The following is a 19,901-nucleotide window of genomic DNA, read 5'->3' as shown; positions in this document are numbered from 1 at the left end:
AGAGAAGGAGACCCCCTTGTCTGTCAGCTGTGTGGGCAGTTGCTGCTCCTTTCCTCGGCCGTGTTAAGAGTGTGGAGGCAGGCCTGGGGATGGCCCGTGAAGGTAGGTGGCCCTAAGAATGGGGCAGCGGCACTTCCTCGCTTCTGGGTGTGCGGGAGAAGCAGGCCCTGGCTCCCAATCCTTGCTGCTCTCTTACCATGGGGAGCGACCTGTGGGCTGGACACCTTGCTGGTTCAGGCCTGTCTGGTAAAGAAGCCAGAGATGCCCAGGTGTTGGTGAGCCTTTCTCGACACTGCCCGCAGAAGGGACAGTGGGAGGGAAGAGGAACGGGAGCCTCTCGTGCGGTTGTCCCTCGTCACGGTTGCGCCCTGCAGGACAGCAGCGGGCTGTGCTTCCCGTGGGTTTCTGAGCCCAGCCCCATCTGAGCAGGTGCACTTAGCTAGCCAAAGAACCTGTGACTTTATGGTGGTTCCTGGGTCTTCTTTTTTCTAGTTAAATAAAATCAAGCCATTATGCTATGAGTGGAGGGGTTGACAAACTTCCTGTCATGATAAAGCAAACACTGTAGCTGCTTAGAACTCAGGGGTGTGGAGAGGAGAGAAGCCCCAGACAGGCCCCTTCTGGGAGCAGCTTTGTCCATCTTAGCACTCACTTTCACTGGTTCACTTCTGTTGTTCATGGCTGGCAAAAAATATATGTATATTTAAAAAAGTGAACATGCAGGCTCTGCTGTGCTGCAGGCCTCTGGCAACAGGGCACTCCAGATAGTATGCAGTTGGTGTTGGGGCAAGCCAGCCAGGGATGTGGAAAACATGAAAAGGCATCTGATGTGAAACTTTTTTTTTCTGCAAAATACAAGTGATTCCTTGGGGTCCTGAGGGAGAGACAAAGACCAAGGGAAGGTATTCTGATGCTAAAGTTAAAGGAATTTTCTAGAAGCTCTCTAGTTTAACCTAAGGTGACTGAGTCTCAGGCATCTCTGCCCCGCTGTCAGCTCTAGGGAATCAGCACAACCAAGGCAGAAACCTTTCCTCTGGGGACTCAGCACAGGGTGCTGTGGCCCATGCTGTTGCAGAGGGTGTCCAAGTACTAAGGTGGCACATAGGATACCGTGTCAGGAGGTGTATTTGTGTCCTGGGGCTGCTGTCACATATTACCATAGACTATGGCTTAAAGCAACACATTTGTTCTCTCATAGTTCTAGAGATTCAATAGATCGTAGATAATGAATCCAGTATCAGAATCACCGGGCCAAAATTGAGGTGTCCCAGGGTCACCCTTCCTCCAAATGCTCCAGGGGAGGATTCTGCCTTACCTCTTCCAGCTTCTGGGAGCCCCAGGCAGTCTTTGGCTTGCAGCCACATCACATCATTCTCTGCCACTGTGATCACATGACCTTCTCCTCAGTCTACGTCAATCTCCCTCCACCTCTCTTTTATGAAAAGACACTCAGGATTGCACGTAGGGCCCCCTGGTTAATCTCCCCGTGTTGTGATCCTTAATCACATCTGCAAAGTCTCTACTGCCATAGAAGGTCACATCCCCAGGTTCCAGGGATTTGGGCCTGGATATCTTGGGGACCAGTATCAGTCTCACAGGAGAGAAGGCTTACTAGGAAGGAGGGGCACTTCATCACAGACACAGGACAGAAGGGGGAGAGACAGCAGAAGCATGACTATCACAGCCCATGAATTCTAGATAGTTCCTTGTGATCAGAGAAGATGAGCATCACAGGTGTGCAGAGGTTGGACATCTGATTATGGAACTGTAAATACTCCAGCACTGCGCAGATTGAGAGTTCCTAGGAGGTTAGGCTGAAAACTTGGTGAGGCTTTCTCCGCAGGCTGAGGAGTTTGTCCTCTAGGCAGAAGGCATTGGGATCACTAAAGAGTTTTAATCCAGACTCACTTTTTAGAAAGATCATTCTGTCAGTTTTGTGGAGGATGGTTTGAGATGGTCTTGACCAGGGATCTGTAAAGGGACAGGTAGTTGATATTTTCAGGCTGTGCAGTCTGCTGCGACCCCCCAACTCTGTAGCCAGGCTCAGTACTCAAAGGAGGGGCCCATACTGCTCAAGTGAGCCACATTTATGCACCAGGCTTCGTTGGCACACCGGGCCAGGGGCTGGGTTTGACTGACTGGTGGGTGGTAGGTAGTGTCCAACCCTCTAGGCAGGTGGGTGAGGGTGCTTATTGAAGGATAAGAAGCAGTAACAGGTGGACACTCTGTGAAGTTCTCCACCCTCAGCCTATGACTTGGCAGTCAGCACGGCTCTGGGGAGTAAACCAAGGCCCAGAGAAGGAAGTCCCTGTCTAAGGTTAGGGAACTTGTATGACAGAGCTGAAGCTTGGCCCTGAGGGGTTGGGTCATTGGGAGGCCTTTGAAGTCATCAAGGTGAGACGGGGCTGGGACAAAGGCTGTGGGGGCAGGGGGGTGCCCAACAAGGGAGAGTGAGAGTGTGAGGGCTCTTTCCAGGATGACGCCTGAGGGCTGGGCATGTTCTGAGCCGGGAGAGTGGATTCCTGAGAGGAACCTGTGTGAGGCACCTGTCTACTGGCCTGGAATTCAGGGAAAGGGTCAGTTTGGGAAGGCATGGAACCTTTGGTGTGCAGGTCAGGCACACCTAGGAGAGACACGAAATGGGCAGCATGAGCCTTCAGGGCTGGCAGAAGGGAGCAGCCCTGGGGACTGAGAAGACCCACTCAGGAGGAGGCCAGCAGAGCGAAGGGACAGGGCACCGAGGTACAGCGAGATAATGTGGGGCTGAGCCCATGGGTCTGCTGTCCCTGAGGAGCGGGGTTGAGTCAGGTCCTGGCACAGCTGAGAGGGAAAGAAAGGGGTGTGAGTGTGGGCACTCTTGAAGGGTAGTGAGTAAGGGGGCCCCGGGGGCTGTGGGCAGAGTGGGGAAGGTAAAAAATGTCAGGGACTCGGGGAAGGTTTTATTCATTCATAGATTCGCCATTGGTTCAGCAGTTGTCCCTGAGTGATAGTGGAAAGTTGGAGGTCAGGCGTGTTTGTACTGAGAGAGAACAGTGCCCGGCTGGATGGACTGCCCTGAGCAGCTGGTGAGGGATCCCTTCTCCCTGGATGGGTGCCTGCTGCAGGGAATGGGTGTGGCCTCCTCGCAGGGGTCTTGCTGCCAAAAGTGGCTGTGGAGTCTGCTGGTGGCAAGTGGACCGGGGCTTTGACATGTCCATGAAGGTGTGGACGGTGACTCCCTGAATGCAAGGGGAGTTAAACAGGGATAGGTGTGGGGGCTGCAGGAGCCTGTGAGGGCAACATAGCACAGTCCCTGACACCCATCTACACTGGTGGACACTGTCTTCCTGGGTGTGGCCCCTGAGCAGCTCATGGTTGGGGCCTTGATCAGGCTGTTGAAGAAATGGGTTAGTGGCCCATGTGGCGTTTCTCTTCCTCCAGCCAACATGTGCTGAGTTTCTGCTCCATGCCCGGCAGTATGCCAGGTGCTGGGCCATGGTGTGGGCAAGTCCCTGTCCCAGGAATGTCACTATTTACCCCACCACCAGGCGGGGGGTGGAAGAAGGAGCCAGAGCTATGGAGTAGGGCAGCAAGCAGGCAAGCTTTTCTGAGGGGCTGACATTTTGAAAGACCCTGGGGATGATTGTGAGCCAGTCTTGGAAGAGTGTTCCAGGCAGAGGGAATGGCACACCCTGCCCAGAGGATGAGGACCAGTGTGGTCAGGGGACGGAAAGAGGCCTGCATGACCAGTTGGCAAGCAGAAGAGACGGTGAGAGTGTAAGGCTGAGTGGGAGGCCATAGCAGGTGTTCTCCCTGGAGCCAGGGGCAGACACTGAAGCCAAGAGTGCACCATCTGGCAGGCATGACGACATAGCTGGTGGCACTGGCCACTGGGTAGTGGTGTTGTCTGGGAGGAGATGGCAGCAGAGAGGCCCAGGGAGGCTCTTGGGTAGTTCAAATGAGAATGAGTCATGGAAATGGATGGAGCCAGGGGACAGGAGGCCTAGCTTCCAATGGACAGGGCCTGCTCACACTGTCATGCTGGCTAAGGATAAGGGAGGGAGGAGGCTCTTGTGGTGGGGGTGGTTGATAACTTTTTGTGTAATAATTACACAGAAAAATGCATCCCACAGGTTCCCAGGAGAGCTTGGACTGGGACAACTGCAGATGTGGCAGCCACCCATCCTCATCACCATCCCCGAGGGGCAATATGGGGGCGAGTAGGCTTGAGAGAAGAGGGGAGTAGGACTCAAGTTTTGAGATGTTGTGTTTAAAATGTGTGTGAGAAATACAGTGGGATTTGAATAGAAGGAAAGACAGGGGAATGCAGAGCAGCGTTGTAGATAAGATGCTGGGAATCTCCGGCCTAGCCTTGGGATTTGAAGCCTTGGGATTGCAGAGGCTGGGCATGGTCAGGGGAGAAGCAGCCAGCACCAGGCACTTTCATAGAAGGCCTCAGGGACTGGCCCATGACCACTGCGAGAGGGGGCACCCAGGCAGCCTGCCCTTAAAAGGAGCACAGAGGCTGGGTGCAGTGGCTCATGCCTATAACACCAGCACTTTGGGAGCCTGAGGTGAGAGGATTGACTGAGCCCACAGGTTCGAGACCAGCCTGGGCAACTTGGCAAGACCTTATCTCTACAATAAATCAAGAAAAATTAGCCGGGCATGTTGGCACATGCCTATAGTTCCAGCTACTTGGAAGGCTAAGGTAGAAGAATAGCCTGTGAGCATGCCACTGCCCTCTAGCCTGGGCGACTCAGTGAGACTCCAACTCAAAAAGAAAAACAAAAGGAGCATGGAACCTTCTCCCAAGGCCTCGAGGGGGCCACTGCCAGCCCCACCCTGCCCTTACGGGACTCACCCCAGCAGCAGACCCCACGCATATACCTTACTTACCTCTTGAACCTGACCCTATGGGCTAAGACCTAAGACTGCCCAAAGTTGGGGGTGTGCGGGCTTCTACATGGAACCACTGCCCTGTTTTTGCATCTTTTTGGAGCCCAGCAGCCTGCAGCATGCTGAGAGAGCACCTCTAGCCGCTGGACACCGGGGCTTCGTGGTCGGGGTATTTGGGGCCTGGGATTGTGCAGAGTCCTTCCCAGGTGCCACTTGGCAGTGAGAACGACATCTGCCCACAGAGTCACACATGTGTTCTTTGTTGTTTTTCTCCAGGAGGAGGCAGACATGCTACAGTGGTCCAGCAAGGGAAGTTTCTCATGCTGGGGTTTGTTAAGTTTCAGTTGAAGGGCTAAGCACTGGGAACACAGGCAAGGGCTATGATCGATCCTGCTCCCCAGCAGTGCTGAGAGCCACCCAGTATGGTGCATGGTAGCTGCCTGGAGACAGAGGGCCCTCCACCTCTGGGTGGCAGACACAGGGCAGATGCAGGCCTGACGCCTCTGTGGCTCCACTGGGCTGTCATGGTCTCTGCCCAGGAAGTGGTGGGGTGTGAAGGACTACAGCTCCTGGCTGCCACAAGCACCCCAGCCGTGGGGCTCCGCCTTGTATCCGTGCCCAGGGCATAGGAGGTGGCCCAGAAAAGGCCTGGGGCCAAGCCAGGCCCTGAGGTGAGCCCAGCAGTCTTTTGGAGCTGGCGCACAATCACGCTGGGCTCCAGGCCACAAGAGCCACTCTACTCTGGTTCCTGCAGTCATTTGCATTAGTAGAAAGGCACCAGGGGACAGATGCTGCCAACAACAACAAAAATACCAAAAAAAGTTTTATTTGGTTTGGATCTGTTTTATCTTTGATAGTACAGGAACCTAATCCAGAGGAAGTAAAGACTCATTCACTTAATGAATGTTCATCTGCTCTGTGCCAGCCACTGTTCAAGGAGCCAGGGACCCAGAGCTGGAGACAGAAATAAATAAACTGATAATGTCAGATGGTGACACACGCCAAGGAAGGGATGGAGGGTGATGTTGCGGGCAGGGCCATCAGGAAAGGCTTCCTGGATGAGGTGGCATTTGAGTAAAATGCAGATCTGGGCCCTTGCTGTTATCCTATCCCACCCACCTGGCAACCGTCACCCTTCCTATTCCCACTCCCACGTGGCTGCCCTGCTTTTCTCTCTAGAGAGAGTGCAAAGCACCAGCCTACACAAAATGTCTTTCTCTCAGCTTTCTATCTTACCAGCTGGGACAGGGAGATGAAATAATTTTGCTCTGGAAAGACTTCACATCTTGCTGAATAAGAGTAAACAAAGGTACTGCTAGAGTCAGGGTTTAATTAAGCCAAGGAAGGCATCACGGCCACAAAGTAGTGGAAATACCTCTTCTTCTGGATAAGTCAAACTTCGTGCTGTGCAGCTTCAGGTGATTGAGAAGCAAGATGCTGCCCCGTGGCTAACTCTCTTCTCTCCCCCAGCTGCACAGGTCCCACCAGACCATCAGTCTCATGCCCGTCCAGCCCTCCAATCCCCTGGAATGGAATGAGTCTATGCACTCCCTCCGGATAAGTGTGGGGGGCCTTCCTGTGCTGGCGTCCATGACCAAGGCCGCAGACCCCCGCTTCCGGCCCCGCTGGAGGGTGATCCTGCCATCCTTCCTGGGCGTCGCTGTCTTCTGGCTACTCTGCTTCCACCGCCCATCCCCAGGCAGGCCCCCTGCCCACAACACACACAACTGGAGGCTCAGCCAGGCACCTGTTGACCGCTACAATGACACCTACCCCCTCTCTGCCCCCCAGAGGACGCCAGGTGGGATTCGGTACCGAATCGCAGTCATTGCCGACCTGGACACAGAGTCCAGGGCCCAAGCAGAGAACACCTGGTTCAGTTACCTGAAAAAGGGCTATCTGACCCTGTCAGACAGTGGGGACAAGGTGGCCGTGGAATGGGACAAAGACCCCGGGGTCCTGGAATCCCATCTGGCAGAAAAGGGGAGAGGCATGGAGCTCTCGGACCTGATCGTCTTCAATGGGAAGCTCTACTCTGTGGACGACCGCACAGGGGTCATCTACCAGATCGAAGGCAGCAGGGCTGTCCCCTGGGTGATTCTGTCTGACGGCGACGGCACTGTGGAGAAAGGTAATGGAGCCAGTCTCTTCTGACCCCCAGGTTTATGGAGGTGTGGGCAGGGGCCTCAGGGACAGTCTGGCACACACCCAGAAGGAGCTTGTCTCCCTCCTGCTCTAGCCCACACCCCACCCCCCCACCCCCCACCCCGAACCAGGAGCAAAAGCCTCTGTTAGTTCACACCAGAGCCATGTTTCTAGAAGTATGAGATCAATCCTGGAGGCCTGCTGGAGAAGTGGGATGAGTCTTAGAGCTGCTCTGAGTGCCTCTGGAGACGTGTCCCTTTCAACATCTCCAAAGGAGGCTAAGTTCACACTGGGATTATTCCTACCAGGTGCCTTATCCCAAAAGCCATGGGTCGGATTATTCTCATCTCAAACGGAGACTTTGATTCAGTGTCTTAAAAGGGTAAACTTCCTCTGCTACCCAGTCCCCCTTTCCCTGAAAGCCCGGCAGCAGGAGGTGTGTGTGTGTGTCTGCAGCAGTGACTTCTCTCCCACCCCTCCCCCGCCCATCAGCCTGTTCACCAGGCAAGAGTTGCTGCTTCCACAGAGGGGAAAAAGGCAGAACCACAGTGGCCCTGTGCCATCATAAAGGGAGGGGCAGGGGAAGTACCAGGGACATTGGCAGAGGAGTTTCAAATGCTTCCATGTCTGTTCGAGCTGGCAATGCACCTGCACCTTCTAGAAAGCCGAACGCCACTGCAGGCTTTCTAAGGTCAGAGGAGGAATCGCACTAGATAATTGAGCCCATACAACACAGTCTGCCAGCCCCTCCCAGGTGATAAAATCTTCAGTGTTTACCCAGGGCCAGGCAGTTGGCAGGGAATGTACCTCAAACCAGCTGTTGGAGAAAACGTGGGTCACCCATTTCCTGCCCTGTGCCTGCCAGGGCTCTAGGCAACCCTTGCATAGTTCTGATCTTCCCCTGGGACAGGGATAAAGATGGGGTGGAGGGAGCCTTGGGGCTGGCGTGCAGTCAGGTCATCCAGGAGGACGGAAGACCCTATAAGTAGAAAGCATCTTATCACAAAAGTGGCTCCAGAGACAAGGAGGTCATTGGGGCTATAGGAATACAGCAGGTCCCTCCAGAGCTCCCACAGAGAAGCTACTGTATCTCGTTGGGATGGGGGGCAGGTGCAGCTCCAGCTCCTCAGGGGACAAGAAGCTTACAGAATTTTGGGAAAGCAAGCACAAGTTAGAATGCAAGGTGTGGGACAGGTAAGAAAACGCTGGAAGAACACAAGCTTTCATGGCCTGAACTCCATAGCAGCCTTCAAAATTAGGCCAGGCACAGTGACTGAATTCCTGTAATCCCCAACAATCTGGGAGGCCAAGACAGGGCAATTGCTTGAGCCCAGGAGTTTGAGACCTGGCCTCTACAAAAATAGGAAAATTAGCCAGGTGTGATGGTGTGTGCCTGTAGTTCCAGCTACTTGAGAGGCTGAGGCAGGAGGATTGCTTGAGCCCAGAATGTCAAGGCTGTAGTGAGCTGTGATTATACCACTGCATTCCAGCCTAGGTGACAGTGAAACCCTGTCTCCAAAATAAATAAATCCATTTAAGAACAAACAAATCCAGCTTATGAACAAATACATTGAAAGGAGGGCTGGGACCGGGCGCGGTGGCTTAGCCTATAATCCCAGCACTTTGAGAGGCCAAAGCGAGAGGATTGCCTGAGCCCGGGGGTTCCAGACTAGCCTGGACAACTTGGTGAGACCTCGTCTCTACAATAAATAAAAAAATACTAGCCGGGTGTGGTGGCGTGCATCTGTAGTTCCAGCTACTTGGAAGGTAGAGATGGAAGGATCACCTGAGCCCAGCAGGTTGAGGCTGCGGTGGCCATGAGTGTGCCACTGCACTCCAGCCTGAGCAACAAAGAGTGAGACTCCAACTCAAAAGAAAAAAAAGAAGGAAGGCTGGGATCCCTAGCACCGAGCCTCCCTCAGCCTCTCCTTCAGCCGCTGGCATTTAACTGACCTTCAGTGAGATGTCTGTTGTGGCTGCAAGGCAGCACATGTGTTCTGGGAGGGACACTTCAGAGTGCTGTCACTTTTAGACTTTTCTAGCATTGGCGCATAATTGAGATTGGGGGGTTACAGATTAAGGAACAGGGAGTTTGGGAATCTTAGGAGACTTGCAAGAATGGGCAGTGGGGCCTTTGGGGGTAGGCAGGGCAACAGCATCAGAGGATCTTACTCAGACGCGAGTCGGGATGTCCTGACAGCTGTTGTCTTGAGCTGCTGAAGGAGGATGGGTAGGAGGGTAGGGAGAGAAGAGAAGGAGAAACAAGAATGTGGGACCCAGGGGATGGAGCCCTGCCCGAGTGTGGGTGTCCTCCGAGGCCCCGTTGGCTGCTGCCCAGGCAGGAGCCAGGCGAGTGGTCTCAGGACACCCTACTCTCATTGCCAGGCTTCAAGGCCGAGTGGCTGGCGGTGAAGGACGAGCGTCTGTATGTGGGCGGCCTGGGCAAAGAATGGACCACCACCACGGGGGACGTGGTGAACGACAACCCACAGTGGGTGAAGGTGGTGGGCCATAGGGGCAGCGTGGCCCATGAGAGCTGGGTGTCCAGCTACAACGCTCTGCGGGCCGCCGCCGGGATCCGACCACCAGGTAAGAGCCCGACCACAGCACAGGGCTCAACAGACACCCGTCGCTGTGCATGCGTGTCTTCTCTGTGCTCACAAAGCACATTGCTTGCTTTTGATGACTTTGGCTGCCTTTGATGGCAGCTTCCCTCAGGCCAGCAGGATTCTGGGGGGAAATGAGCTATTTTCTCTTCTTCCTTACTTGCACTGATGGTTGGGCTCCTGCTGTCCCCAGCTGCTGTGTCATCTGCACAAGAGCTAGTGCTGGCTGATTGAGCCCTGTCCCTGCTCCCTGGTGGCCGTGCCTCGTCCCCGCTTCCTGGTGGCCCGGCCGTGGTGCCCCACACTGGTGCAGGAGGAGGGTTGATAGTGCTTGACCTTCCTCCTCATCTGAATGCCTTAGAGTGGACCTGATCAGCTCAAGGTTCGGGAGGAGGTGACTGAGTATGTACCTCCGTCCTCAGGTTCTGCTCATTTCCATCCTGACCTGGGAATATGATACTTCCGTTCAGTTTTAAAGCAGTCTCCGCCAGCCCGATTTATTCTTCCCACAAATCAAACTTGCATGTTTATTTTGTTCCCTCTCCCTGGGCTCTTTGTCCTCCTCTGTGCCCCCCGGTTGGCACCAGGAGACAGAAATTATGTGAGAAGCCCTGGGATGGCTCCCTGGCCTCGCCTGGGGGACACCATGGGGAGGGACGCACTGCAGGCTGGTGTGGCCCTTGCCTCTTGTCAGGCTGGCCCGGGCTTCGCTCAGATAACTGAGAACAGACAGACGGAAAACCCTCCAGAAGTCCGGAGAGCCAGGGACCGAGGAGACCAGGCTGCTGTGGGCTGATGGGTCCTTACAGTTGGCCGTGCCCGTGGCCACCGTTCCCACTCCCTGCGCTGCCGTCACACGCTCGTGATCAGGCAGGAACGGGCCAGGTCATCTGCCATGCCCGCGTGGTGACCAGGTGGTCTGCCTGCGTCCACAGGCTACCTCATCCACGAGTCTGCCTGCTGGAGCGACACCCTGCAGCGCTGGTTCTTCCTGCCCCGCCGGGCCAGCCACGAGCGGTACAGCGAGAAGGACGACGAGCGCAAGGGCACCAACCTCCTGCTGAGCGCCGCCCCGGACTTTGGCGACGTCGCCATCAGCCGCGTGGGGGCGCTGGTCCCCACACACGGCTTCTCGTCCTTCAAGTTCATCCCCAACACCGACGACCAGATCATAGTGGCCCTCAAATCCGAAGAGGACGGTGGCACAGTCGCCACCTACATCATGGCCTTCACGCTGGACGGACGCTTCCTCCTGTCGGAGACCAAGATCGGAAGTGTGAAGTATGAAGGGATAGAATTTGTTTGAGTTAAAAAGGCTAGGACATGAGCACGGCTGAGGGCGGGCGGTTTTAAGCTACAGCAGGACTCGACTTTTATAAAAACTGGAGGGCTGCACTTGTGTTGGTATGTTTGTTTTTTCTTTTCAGAGCTGTGGGGTGTGTGCCGGGTTCAGAGATCCCAAAAAGGGCGAGCGCAGACCCAGGCTGGGGAAGGGGCGGAGCTTCTGGAGCCTCGAGGTCGCCGAGGCCAGATTGTTTCTCTGCGCTGCCATCTGGTGGTAAAACCGATCACTGCATCTTGATGGGGGCCTAGCTTTGGAGTTGGCCGAGCCCTTTCTTCCGTCGACCTCCCTTTCTTTGTTTGCTCTTTTGTTCAGTAAGTATTCCTGGAGCGCCTACGATGTGTCAAGCACTGTGTCCCACCCTGGGAGCCCAGTCATCCCGAGGTGGACCTGGCTGCTAGGAACTCCAGGCCACCCCATCCTCCCTACTCTGGGAGCCTCGAGCATCCCGTCTGCCCTCCAGATCCCTGGATAAGAAAATGTTTACACTTCAGGACACTACAGGGCTGTGAGCAAGGGCAGGCCCCGGGGACACAGCTGCCCACAACTGCTGCAGGGAGGGCGGAAGCCCATTTGTTGTTCCCAAGCCGCAGATCAAATGTCTCTACTTCCTACGGCCAGTGACTCTGTTTTCTGTCTTCAGGAAAATTCTGGGGCTGTGCGGCACTTTGAAGTTTTAATTATTAACCTTCTTTAATTAAAGCAGTTTCTTTTCTTATCAAGTGGAATCAGCCAAATCTTATCATATGAAGCAAAGTCCTGTCATTAACAAATCATTCCCAGCTGTAAGGAAGCAGTTATAGCTGGTGAAGTCAGTCTATAGGTGTTCCTGAGTTCTTGGCCAATGGATGCAAAGATAAAGAAAATGTTGCCTTTTGCTGGCAACGATCAGAAGTCATCATGCCTTTCAAGACTTTTATGGATGACTTGAACTTTTTATCCCCTGACTCACAAGTGGGACCCTGATTCCCGACATGCCTACAGTTAGCCCTTGCCCCTGGGACTCCTTTGTTCTAAGATGGTCTGGGAGTGAGGCCTGCCCTTTTCTGGGGCCTCTCTCCATGGCCTTTATTTCTCCCAGGGGGAGTTCTGCCACCTCTTCTCTGGAAACGCTTCACACAGACTTTGGCTTGTCGTTAGTCCCTGCTGTCTTCTGGACACTCCAGCGTGAAGGCAGAGTGGGACTGGAGACAGAGGTTAGGGACAACCAACGCTGAGAAGGGACGTTTCCATCGGTCACAGTGCTCCTCCTCCAGCAGCTACCTCACCCCGACCCCTCAGAATAGTGCGCTGCCAGTGGCTGGAAGGGCTGTCCCTGTGCCGGTCCTGGCGGATCCCGTGGGCTCTGACTGTCCCTGTGCTGGTCCCTGGCAGACCCCGTGGGCTCTGGCTGTCCTCCTTGAAACTCTAACACAGTTATGAGGAGGGGGGCCAGGAAGGACCCCTCTCTCATACTGGTTGTCTGTTTCTCCTGCTGTAAAACAAGTGGCAGAAGAAGTGAAGGCAGGTTGCTGAATGTGATACATTTCTCAAGAACTTGGCTCTCACCAGGAATAGCCGGAAAACCCGTCTATTCTGCCTGGGTTACGTGCCTCCTGGAGAATCATCCTATGGTGTTCAGTCTGTGTCATTTTAAAAATATAGAGATGGAATCAGGAAGGTTGCAGGACTTGGGACAGTTACTAAATCAAGACCTTTGGGAGGTGTTAATGGCAGCACCTGAACCACAGCCCAGGTGCCGGAGCAGCATTTTCCCAGTCCATGATTCTCAACATATTTTACAAAGCGAGCCTTTCTCCTCTCCGTTCCTTGAGTAATGATTGTGTTCCATCCCTGCGGGATCCATATGTTTGTAAACAATAAAGTGTCTGAGGGGAATGTGAGTTCTTTTAGTCCCTGGTCTGTGTTGCCGTTTGGAAAGGGTGCTGCCCCAGGGATGCTTGGAGACCAGGAGGGGGGCAGTCTGTTGGGGAGGACACGAAAGGAGCAGCCTGAAGAGGTTTTTACTTTTTTTGAGAGACAGGGCCCAGGCTGGAGTGCAGTGGCACAGTCACGGCTCACCGCAGCCTCGGCCTTCTGGCCTCAGGTGATCTCTCACCTCAGCCTTGCAAGTAGCTGGGACTACAAGCACATCGTACCACAACCGGCTAACCTCCTCCACCTCCCAAAGCACTGGCCAAGAAGAGTTTTTGTTTGTTTGTTGTTTTGGCTTTTTTAGTCAGGGTCTCACTCTGTCACCCAGGCTGGAGTACAGTGGCACCATCATGGCTCACCACAGCCATGGCCTCTTGGATTCAGGTGATCCTTCTACCTCAGCCTTCTGAGTAGCCGGGACTACAGGTATGTACCACGCCCAGCTAACCTCCTCCACCTCCCAAAGCACTGGCCAAGAGGAGTTGGTTTTTTTTTTTCTTTTTTGGTTTTTTGTGTTGTTTTGCCTTTTTTTTTTTTTCTTTTTTGAGTTGTAGTCTCACTCTGTCGCCCAGACTAGAGTGCAGTGGCCGCTCCCAGCCACCGCAGCCTCGACCTGCTGGGCTCCGGCGATCCTTCCGCCTCAGCCTTCCGAGTAGCCGGAATTACAGGCATGTGCTACCACGCCCAGCTGATTTTTTGATTTATTGTAGAGATGAGGTCTCGCTGCTCAGGCGGGTCTCGAACCCGTGGGCTCAGGCAATCCACTCACCTCAGCCTCCCTAAGGCGCGGGATTACAGGCTGAGCCACCGAGCCCGGCTGTTTTGCTTTTTGAGTCAAAGTTGCACTCTGTTGCCCAGACTGGAGTGCAGTGGCACAATTATGGCTCACCACAGCCTTGACCTCCTGGATTCAGGTGATCCTTCCACCTCAGCCTCCTGAGTAGCTGGGACTACAGGTATGTACCCCCACATCTGACTAATATTTTTTAGTTTTTTTTTTTTTTTTTTCACTATGTTGCCCAGGCTGGTCTTGAAATTCTTGGCTCAGGTGATCCTCCTGCCTCAGCCTTCCAGAGTGCTGAGATTACAGGTATGAGCCACCGTGCTCAACCCAGAAGAGTTTTTGACACAAGACTTCTACTGCTCCACAGGAGTCCATGGGATGAGAACGATCACCAACCAGGGAGGAAAGCCTTTCTGGAAACTACCCTCCAGTCCAGTCTGTAGATGCTCCAAGAACAAGAGAATCATGGTTAGGAATGTGGGGTCAGAAGTCACTATGGGCTCCAGTCCTGGCTCTGTCCCTTCTAGCTGCACAACCTTAGACACAATTACCTAACCTTCATGTGCCTCAACATCTTCTGTAAAAGAAAGATACCCCCAGAGCCACTGCATGGGGCTGTGGTGAGTAGGAAGTGAGTGAATACGTGTGAGGTTTTAGAAAGTTCCCATGATATCTCCTAAGCACCACTTGGCGTGTGCTTATCTCAGCAGAAACAGCTGGAAGACTTGGTAACAAGGCCTCAGGGGAGAGCTCTGGGCTGACCGGGTGTCTGTGGTGTGCTGGTGAATCCGCAGGAACGAATGAGTTCGCTCCAAAGACACGCAGGAGCAGTTCTGTCACTGAAACCTAGGGCATAAGAAAGGAAGACACAGGTCAAGAAAAAGTCCTTGCCTGGGGAATGGGAAGGAGCCCCAGTAGAGTGGGTCATAACAGCCAACCGTGCCCACATTGGCCTTTTGTCTCTTCAGAGCCACACTTTCCTTCCCCACTTTTCTGAGTCCCCAGACCAAGTGAACCTCCTCAGTGCCCTCTGGGGTGCCCCTGATTTCCTTCCTCGTAGTTCCTGGGCCTTGCCTCTCAAGGCAGCATCCTGTGTCTGGGCTGACTCCCCTGTCCCTTCTGAGTCATTGTCAATAGCACTCCCCTGTCCTTCTGGCCCGGGAGTGCAGTCACGCCACTGCACTAGCAGCTCATCCCTGTGAACAGCCCTGTTCGGGAAGCTTCCTTAGGCATTCCTGATTTGGGGGTGCTATCAGCTTTCTGCTCAGAACCTGACCAATACAGCAGGCGGGGAAGAGACATCTCAAGAGGGGCAAATACCAGAGGAGGTCAAGGAAGACAAAGTCTGGAGACTGTCCCTGATGGAACAAGGAGGAATGGACATTCTCTTCCCAAGCGCATCAGGCCAGGGCGTAACCAGGAATCAGAAGCTGCAGGTAAACCCTAGTGCGTGGGTCTGACAGAGGCAGGAACGTGTGTCTGTTCAGTGCTTGTGTGTTCAGAGTGCAATTCATCTGCAAAAGTGAAGTTGCCTGCAACTTTAATTAATACAGAGCCACAGGATAAAGACTGTAGAAGAGACCTGAGCCTTGCAAAGGAGCAGCTGGTTAGAAATTAGCAAATCTGGCCTGGCTCGGTGACTCAGCCTGTAATCTTTGGGATTACACTTTGGGAGGCTGAGACGAGTGGATTGCCTGAGCCCAGGCAATTTAGCGAGACCTCGTCTCTACAATAAATCAAAAATTAGCCAAGTGTAGTGTGCTCCTGTAGTTCTGTATACTTGGAAGGCTGAGGTGGAAGAATCGCCGGAGCCCAACTGGTTGACACTGGGGTGACTGTGAACATGCCACTGCTCTCCAGCCTGGGCAATGGAAAGAGATTCCAACTCAAAAAAAAAAGAAATTAGCAAATCTGTTGATTTGTTCAAACACTGCAGTAGAGAGCAATTGGTTTTCTTTATGTCCTAACCTTGGAGAGGGGAAGCTGCCAGTGAGATTGATGAACACGTTGTCCCTTAAACAATGAGCTGTCAGAAGTTTAATGGGCCAAAGCATTGATCACTAGAAATACTCCCTCCCACATCCATTGTTCACCATATTTGTAACTTCCCAGTTGCTCCTGTAGATAACACAAACCTGAGACAGGTGTTTGAGCTGTTTTTCAGATTCTGCATTTTGGCAGACCTTCTGACACCAACCAGACCAGTGACCTGTGAATTCCACCCAGAAACTGACTTGGCACAGAAAGGACCTCAGCACCTCTGTAATTCAGTTCCCCAACCAATCAGCAGTTCCTAGCCCCCTGCCCACCAAATTCCCTTTAAAAACCCTAACCTCTGAATTCTCCAGTAGAGGTATTTGAGAAATATCTCCTGTCCTCATTCAGCTGCTTTGCAATATTAAAATCCTTCTTACTATAACAGCTGTTGTCCATCTTGGTTTTTCTGGACAGCAGGCATAAGAACCCAGTCAGGCTGTAACAAAGGGAGTCTCCCCAAAGTCATCTCCAAATTGGATGAAAAAGGTGAAATTGAGTTGATTTCCTTCCATATGTTAATCTTGTCTTCTTGGTACTTTAAATTGGTAAATGTTGTTAAAGTATACAATAAGAAAAGTGTTAAAAGGGTTAAACAAGGCCAGGCTCAGTGGCTCATGCCTATAATTCCAGCCCTTTGGGAAGGCCAAGATGGAAGGTTTGCTTGAACCCAGAAGTTAAAGACCAATCTAGGCAACATAGTGAGACCTCATCTCTACAAAAAAAATTAGCCAGCCATTGCCTTATTAGACTCTGGTGTGGCCATGTGCTCTTGGAACTATGGCTGTTGCCATGTTTCCTGGCTTTGGCCCCCTCCCCTAGGACCTTGAGGAGGTGCATCTCTCTCTCTCTCTCTCTCTCTCTCTCTCTCTCTCTCTCTCTCTCTCTCTCTCTCTTAATTTACTTTCTAAATAACTTATATTTTCTAATCTTAAAAAAACAAAAACAAAAAAATTAACCAGGCATGGTGGTAGTCCCAACTACTGTAGTCCCAATTACTCAAGAGGCTGAGGTGGAAGAATTGCCTGAACCCAAGAGGTCAAGGCTGCAGTGAGCCATGATTGTGCTACTGCACTCCAGCATGGGTGACAGAGTGAGACCCCCAACTCAAAAAAAAAAAAAGTTTAAATAAAGAAAAAATAAAATACTGTCACACAAAGAAAATTCCAGGCCCAGATTGCTTTACTGATAAATTGTACCAACATTAAGGAGGAAATAATACCAAGCCAACACAAAGTCATCCATTGTTTTGGGAGTTTGGAACACTTCCCAACTCGTCTTGTGAGGGCACCACTGCCCTTGTTATGGTCTGAATAGCGCTCGGCTGCTTTCCCTTGATACCAATAAAACAAATGGGCAGGGAGGCGGTAGAAAGAGTTTTATTTCTGAATTCGAATCCAGGGAGCCAAGTGGACTTTTGGCCTCTTTAAAATGGTTCTGCTCAACCTTCAAATTTTACAGACCACTTTTATAAGTTCAGGGTAATCAGTATCAATACACTGAATACATGACTAGCAGAACATTGTATAGAGCCTAAGTTACAGCTGCGTTTTGTCAATAATGACTTTTTCTGTTGTTGTTAAGTTGGAGTCTCATTCTTTGTCGCCCAGGCTGGAGTGCAGTGGCACGCTCACAGCCACCGAATAGTTACATTTTATGGTCCACATTTCCTGGTGCCAGTTACCAGAGGTATCTCTTAGCTTTTTATCAGTAAAACCCAGCAGAAGCGTTAATCAACTTTGCCATAGAGTAAAGGGAGTTAACAGGGCCTAAGACATCACACATTTTTACATGTTGTTACACGCAAAAGTTATATAAATTACAAGACATATGATTATACCGATACAAAAGTTATACACACCTGTGGCTATTAAGAAAAGGGTTAGCCAGGCATGGTAGCACGTGCCTGTAGTTCCAGCTACTTGGAAGACTGAGGCGGAAAGATTGCCAGAGCCCAGCAGGTCGACGTTGGGGTGGCCGTGAGCATGCCACTGTTCTCCAGCCTGGGTGACAGAGGGAGACTCCAACTCAGAAAAAAGAAAAGAAAAGAAAAGAAACGGGGGTAAATGGGGACTTACATCTCTCAGTTAATTGGACACAGTCTGCAGGGAAGTCAAATGTTCTTTGAAGTTACTTATTGGGAGTGCATAGGAAATACGGGGAAGTGCACCTTTGTTAACTCTCAAGAATATGGGTATGTGCAGGATCACTCAAATACTTGCCATGCCCTCCTCTAGGGGTTGTGGCAATATGGACAGACAATAGTGGGTCTCTGTATCACCCAGATACAAAAACCAGACAAATACATTATAAAAAAAATTAAAATCTAGACCAGCATCCCCCACAAACATAGATGCAAAAACCCTTAGCAAACACCAGCATGTGGAATCCAGCAATAGTTAACAGTGAAAATACTTTTTGATGAAATGTGGTGTATCCTGGGAATGCAGTGTTAGTTTAATATTCTGAAATCAAGCAATGGAACTTGAAAGGCCAAAAGATCAAAATAGATTCGATATAGCCAAAGAGCAACTTTGTCTTTTTTTTTTTTTTTTTTTTTTGTTTCACTTTAATTTACCCTCTAACTATTAGCCAAGGACAGAAATACTCCTCAGAGACAGCTATTGATAATTTACAGCCCCATCCTCAAACCTGCTTTATACTATTTATTTTTCTATTCCCAGTTTGTCTTGTAGCCATTAAAAAAAAAAAAAACCAGAATGACCTAATCTATTGGGATCAGCCGCCCATGAGAAACTACAGGGCCACCATGTGGAGTCATAAAATATGTCACTCTGATCTCAAGGCACAAGACCTATGTTATCGACACCTAAGAATTCAGTTGCTGGAGATTTTTTTTTTCTTCAGTCCCTCCCCCTTATAGAAACCATAAATACACGCTCTCCTCAGACCCTTTACCACACTTTTTTAGCATTGGTCCCTTCCCAGTCCCTCTCCCTGGCAAGTGTAATCGGTTCTTTTGCTTTGTCTCTGTAATTTTTTGCTTTATTCCCATGGCACCAGCCTACCTCACAGACCTAGCAGAACTCATCATATTAAGATTAAAAAGGGGAAAAACTATAATCTCAAAAAAGATACAGGCCGGGCTTGGTGGCTCAGCCTGTAATCCCAGCACTTTGGGAGGCCGAGCGGAGTGGATTGCCTGAGCCCACGGGTTCGAGACCCGCCCGGGCAACTTAGCGAGACCTCATCTCTACAATAAATCAAAAACTAGCCAGGCGTGGTAGCACGCGCCTGTAATTCTGGCTATTTGAAAGGCTGAGGTGGAAGAATCGCCAGAGCCCAGCAGGTTGAGGCTGCAGTGACCAGGAGCGTGCCAGTGCACTCCAGTCTGGGTGACAGAGTGAGACTCCAACTCAAAAAAAAAAAAAAGATACAGAAAAAGTATTTGACAGAATCAGACACTCATTTACCCCATTCAACATCTAAAACAAACTAGGAATGAAAGGAACTTCCTTAACCTGATAAAGGGCACCTGTGAAGAATTTACAGCAATGATCATACTTCATGGTCAAAGACTGAATGTTTTCCTCCTGTGGACCAAGACAAGAACCTCTGCCCTTACCACTTTTTTCCCCACCATTTTTTATTTTTTAAATAATTTTAAACCACATAGAAGTTGCTAGAATATTATAGTCCCCCTTATCTGCAGGGGATATGTTCCAAGACCCCCAGTGGATGCCCGAAACTGTGGATACTTCTGATCCCTGTATCCTTTAAACTATGGTTTTTCCTATATATACGCACCTATGATAAGGTTTAGTTTATAAATTAGGCACAGAGATTAAAAGCAACAGCTAGTAATAAATAGAACAATTGGCCCTGCATAATGGCTCAGCCTGTAATCCCAGCACTTTGGGAGGCTGAGGCGAGAGGATTGCCTGAGCCCGGGGGCTCCAGACCAGCCTAGGCAACATGGCAAGACCTCATCTCTACAACAAATCACACATACACAAAAAAAAAAAAACCTAGCCGGGTGTAGTGGCATGCATCTGTTGTTCCAGCTACTTGGAAGGCTGAGGCAGAAGGATCACATGAGTCCAGCAGGTCGAGGTTGCAGTGGCGGTGAGTGTGCCTCTGCACTCCAGTCTGGGCAACAGAGTGAGACTCCCACTTAAAAAAAAAATAGAACAATTATAACAATATACTGTAATAAAAGTTATGGGATGTGGTCTCC

At 51.4% G+C, this 19,901-nt stretch overlaps 1 protein-coding gene across 2 annotated transcripts; it reads left to right on the top strand.

The window, feature by feature from the left end:
• Positions 1-6,065: 6,065 nt before the first annotated feature.
• On the top strand, positions 6,066-11,024 carry CANT1 (calcium activated nucleotidase 1). Of its 2 annotated transcripts, XM_021707656.1 has the most exons (4): positions 6,066-6,177; positions 6,357-7,009; positions 9,409-9,612; positions 10,565-11,024. In XM_021707656.1, the coding sequence occupies exons 2-4, from the start codon at positions 6,379-6,381 to the stop codon at positions 10,933-10,935; spliced, it is 1,206 nt and encodes a 401-aa protein (XP_021563331.1). In that variant the 5' UTR covers positions 6,066-6,177; positions 6,357-6,378; the 3' UTR covers positions 10,936-11,024. The 2 variants fall into 2 exon arrangements, with proteins under 2 accessions (XP_021563331.1, XP_008046494.1); XM_008048303.2 differs by lacking the exon at positions 6,066-6,177 and having other exon boundaries at positions 6,337-7,009.
• The last annotated feature ends 8,877 nt before the right edge of the window (positions 11,025-19,901 follow it).

Source organism: Carlito syrichta, unplaced genomic scaffold (genome assembly GCF_000164805.1).
Source record: "Carlito syrichta isolate Samal-C Ts95f unplaced genomic scaffold, Tarsius_syrichta-2.0.1 Scaffold123321, whole genome shotgun sequence".
Classification (NCBI taxonomy): domain Eukaryota; kingdom Metazoa; phylum Chordata; class Mammalia; order Primates; family Tarsiidae; genus Carlito; species Carlito syrichta.
This window is presented reverse-complemented; position numbering and strand designations above follow the sequence as displayed.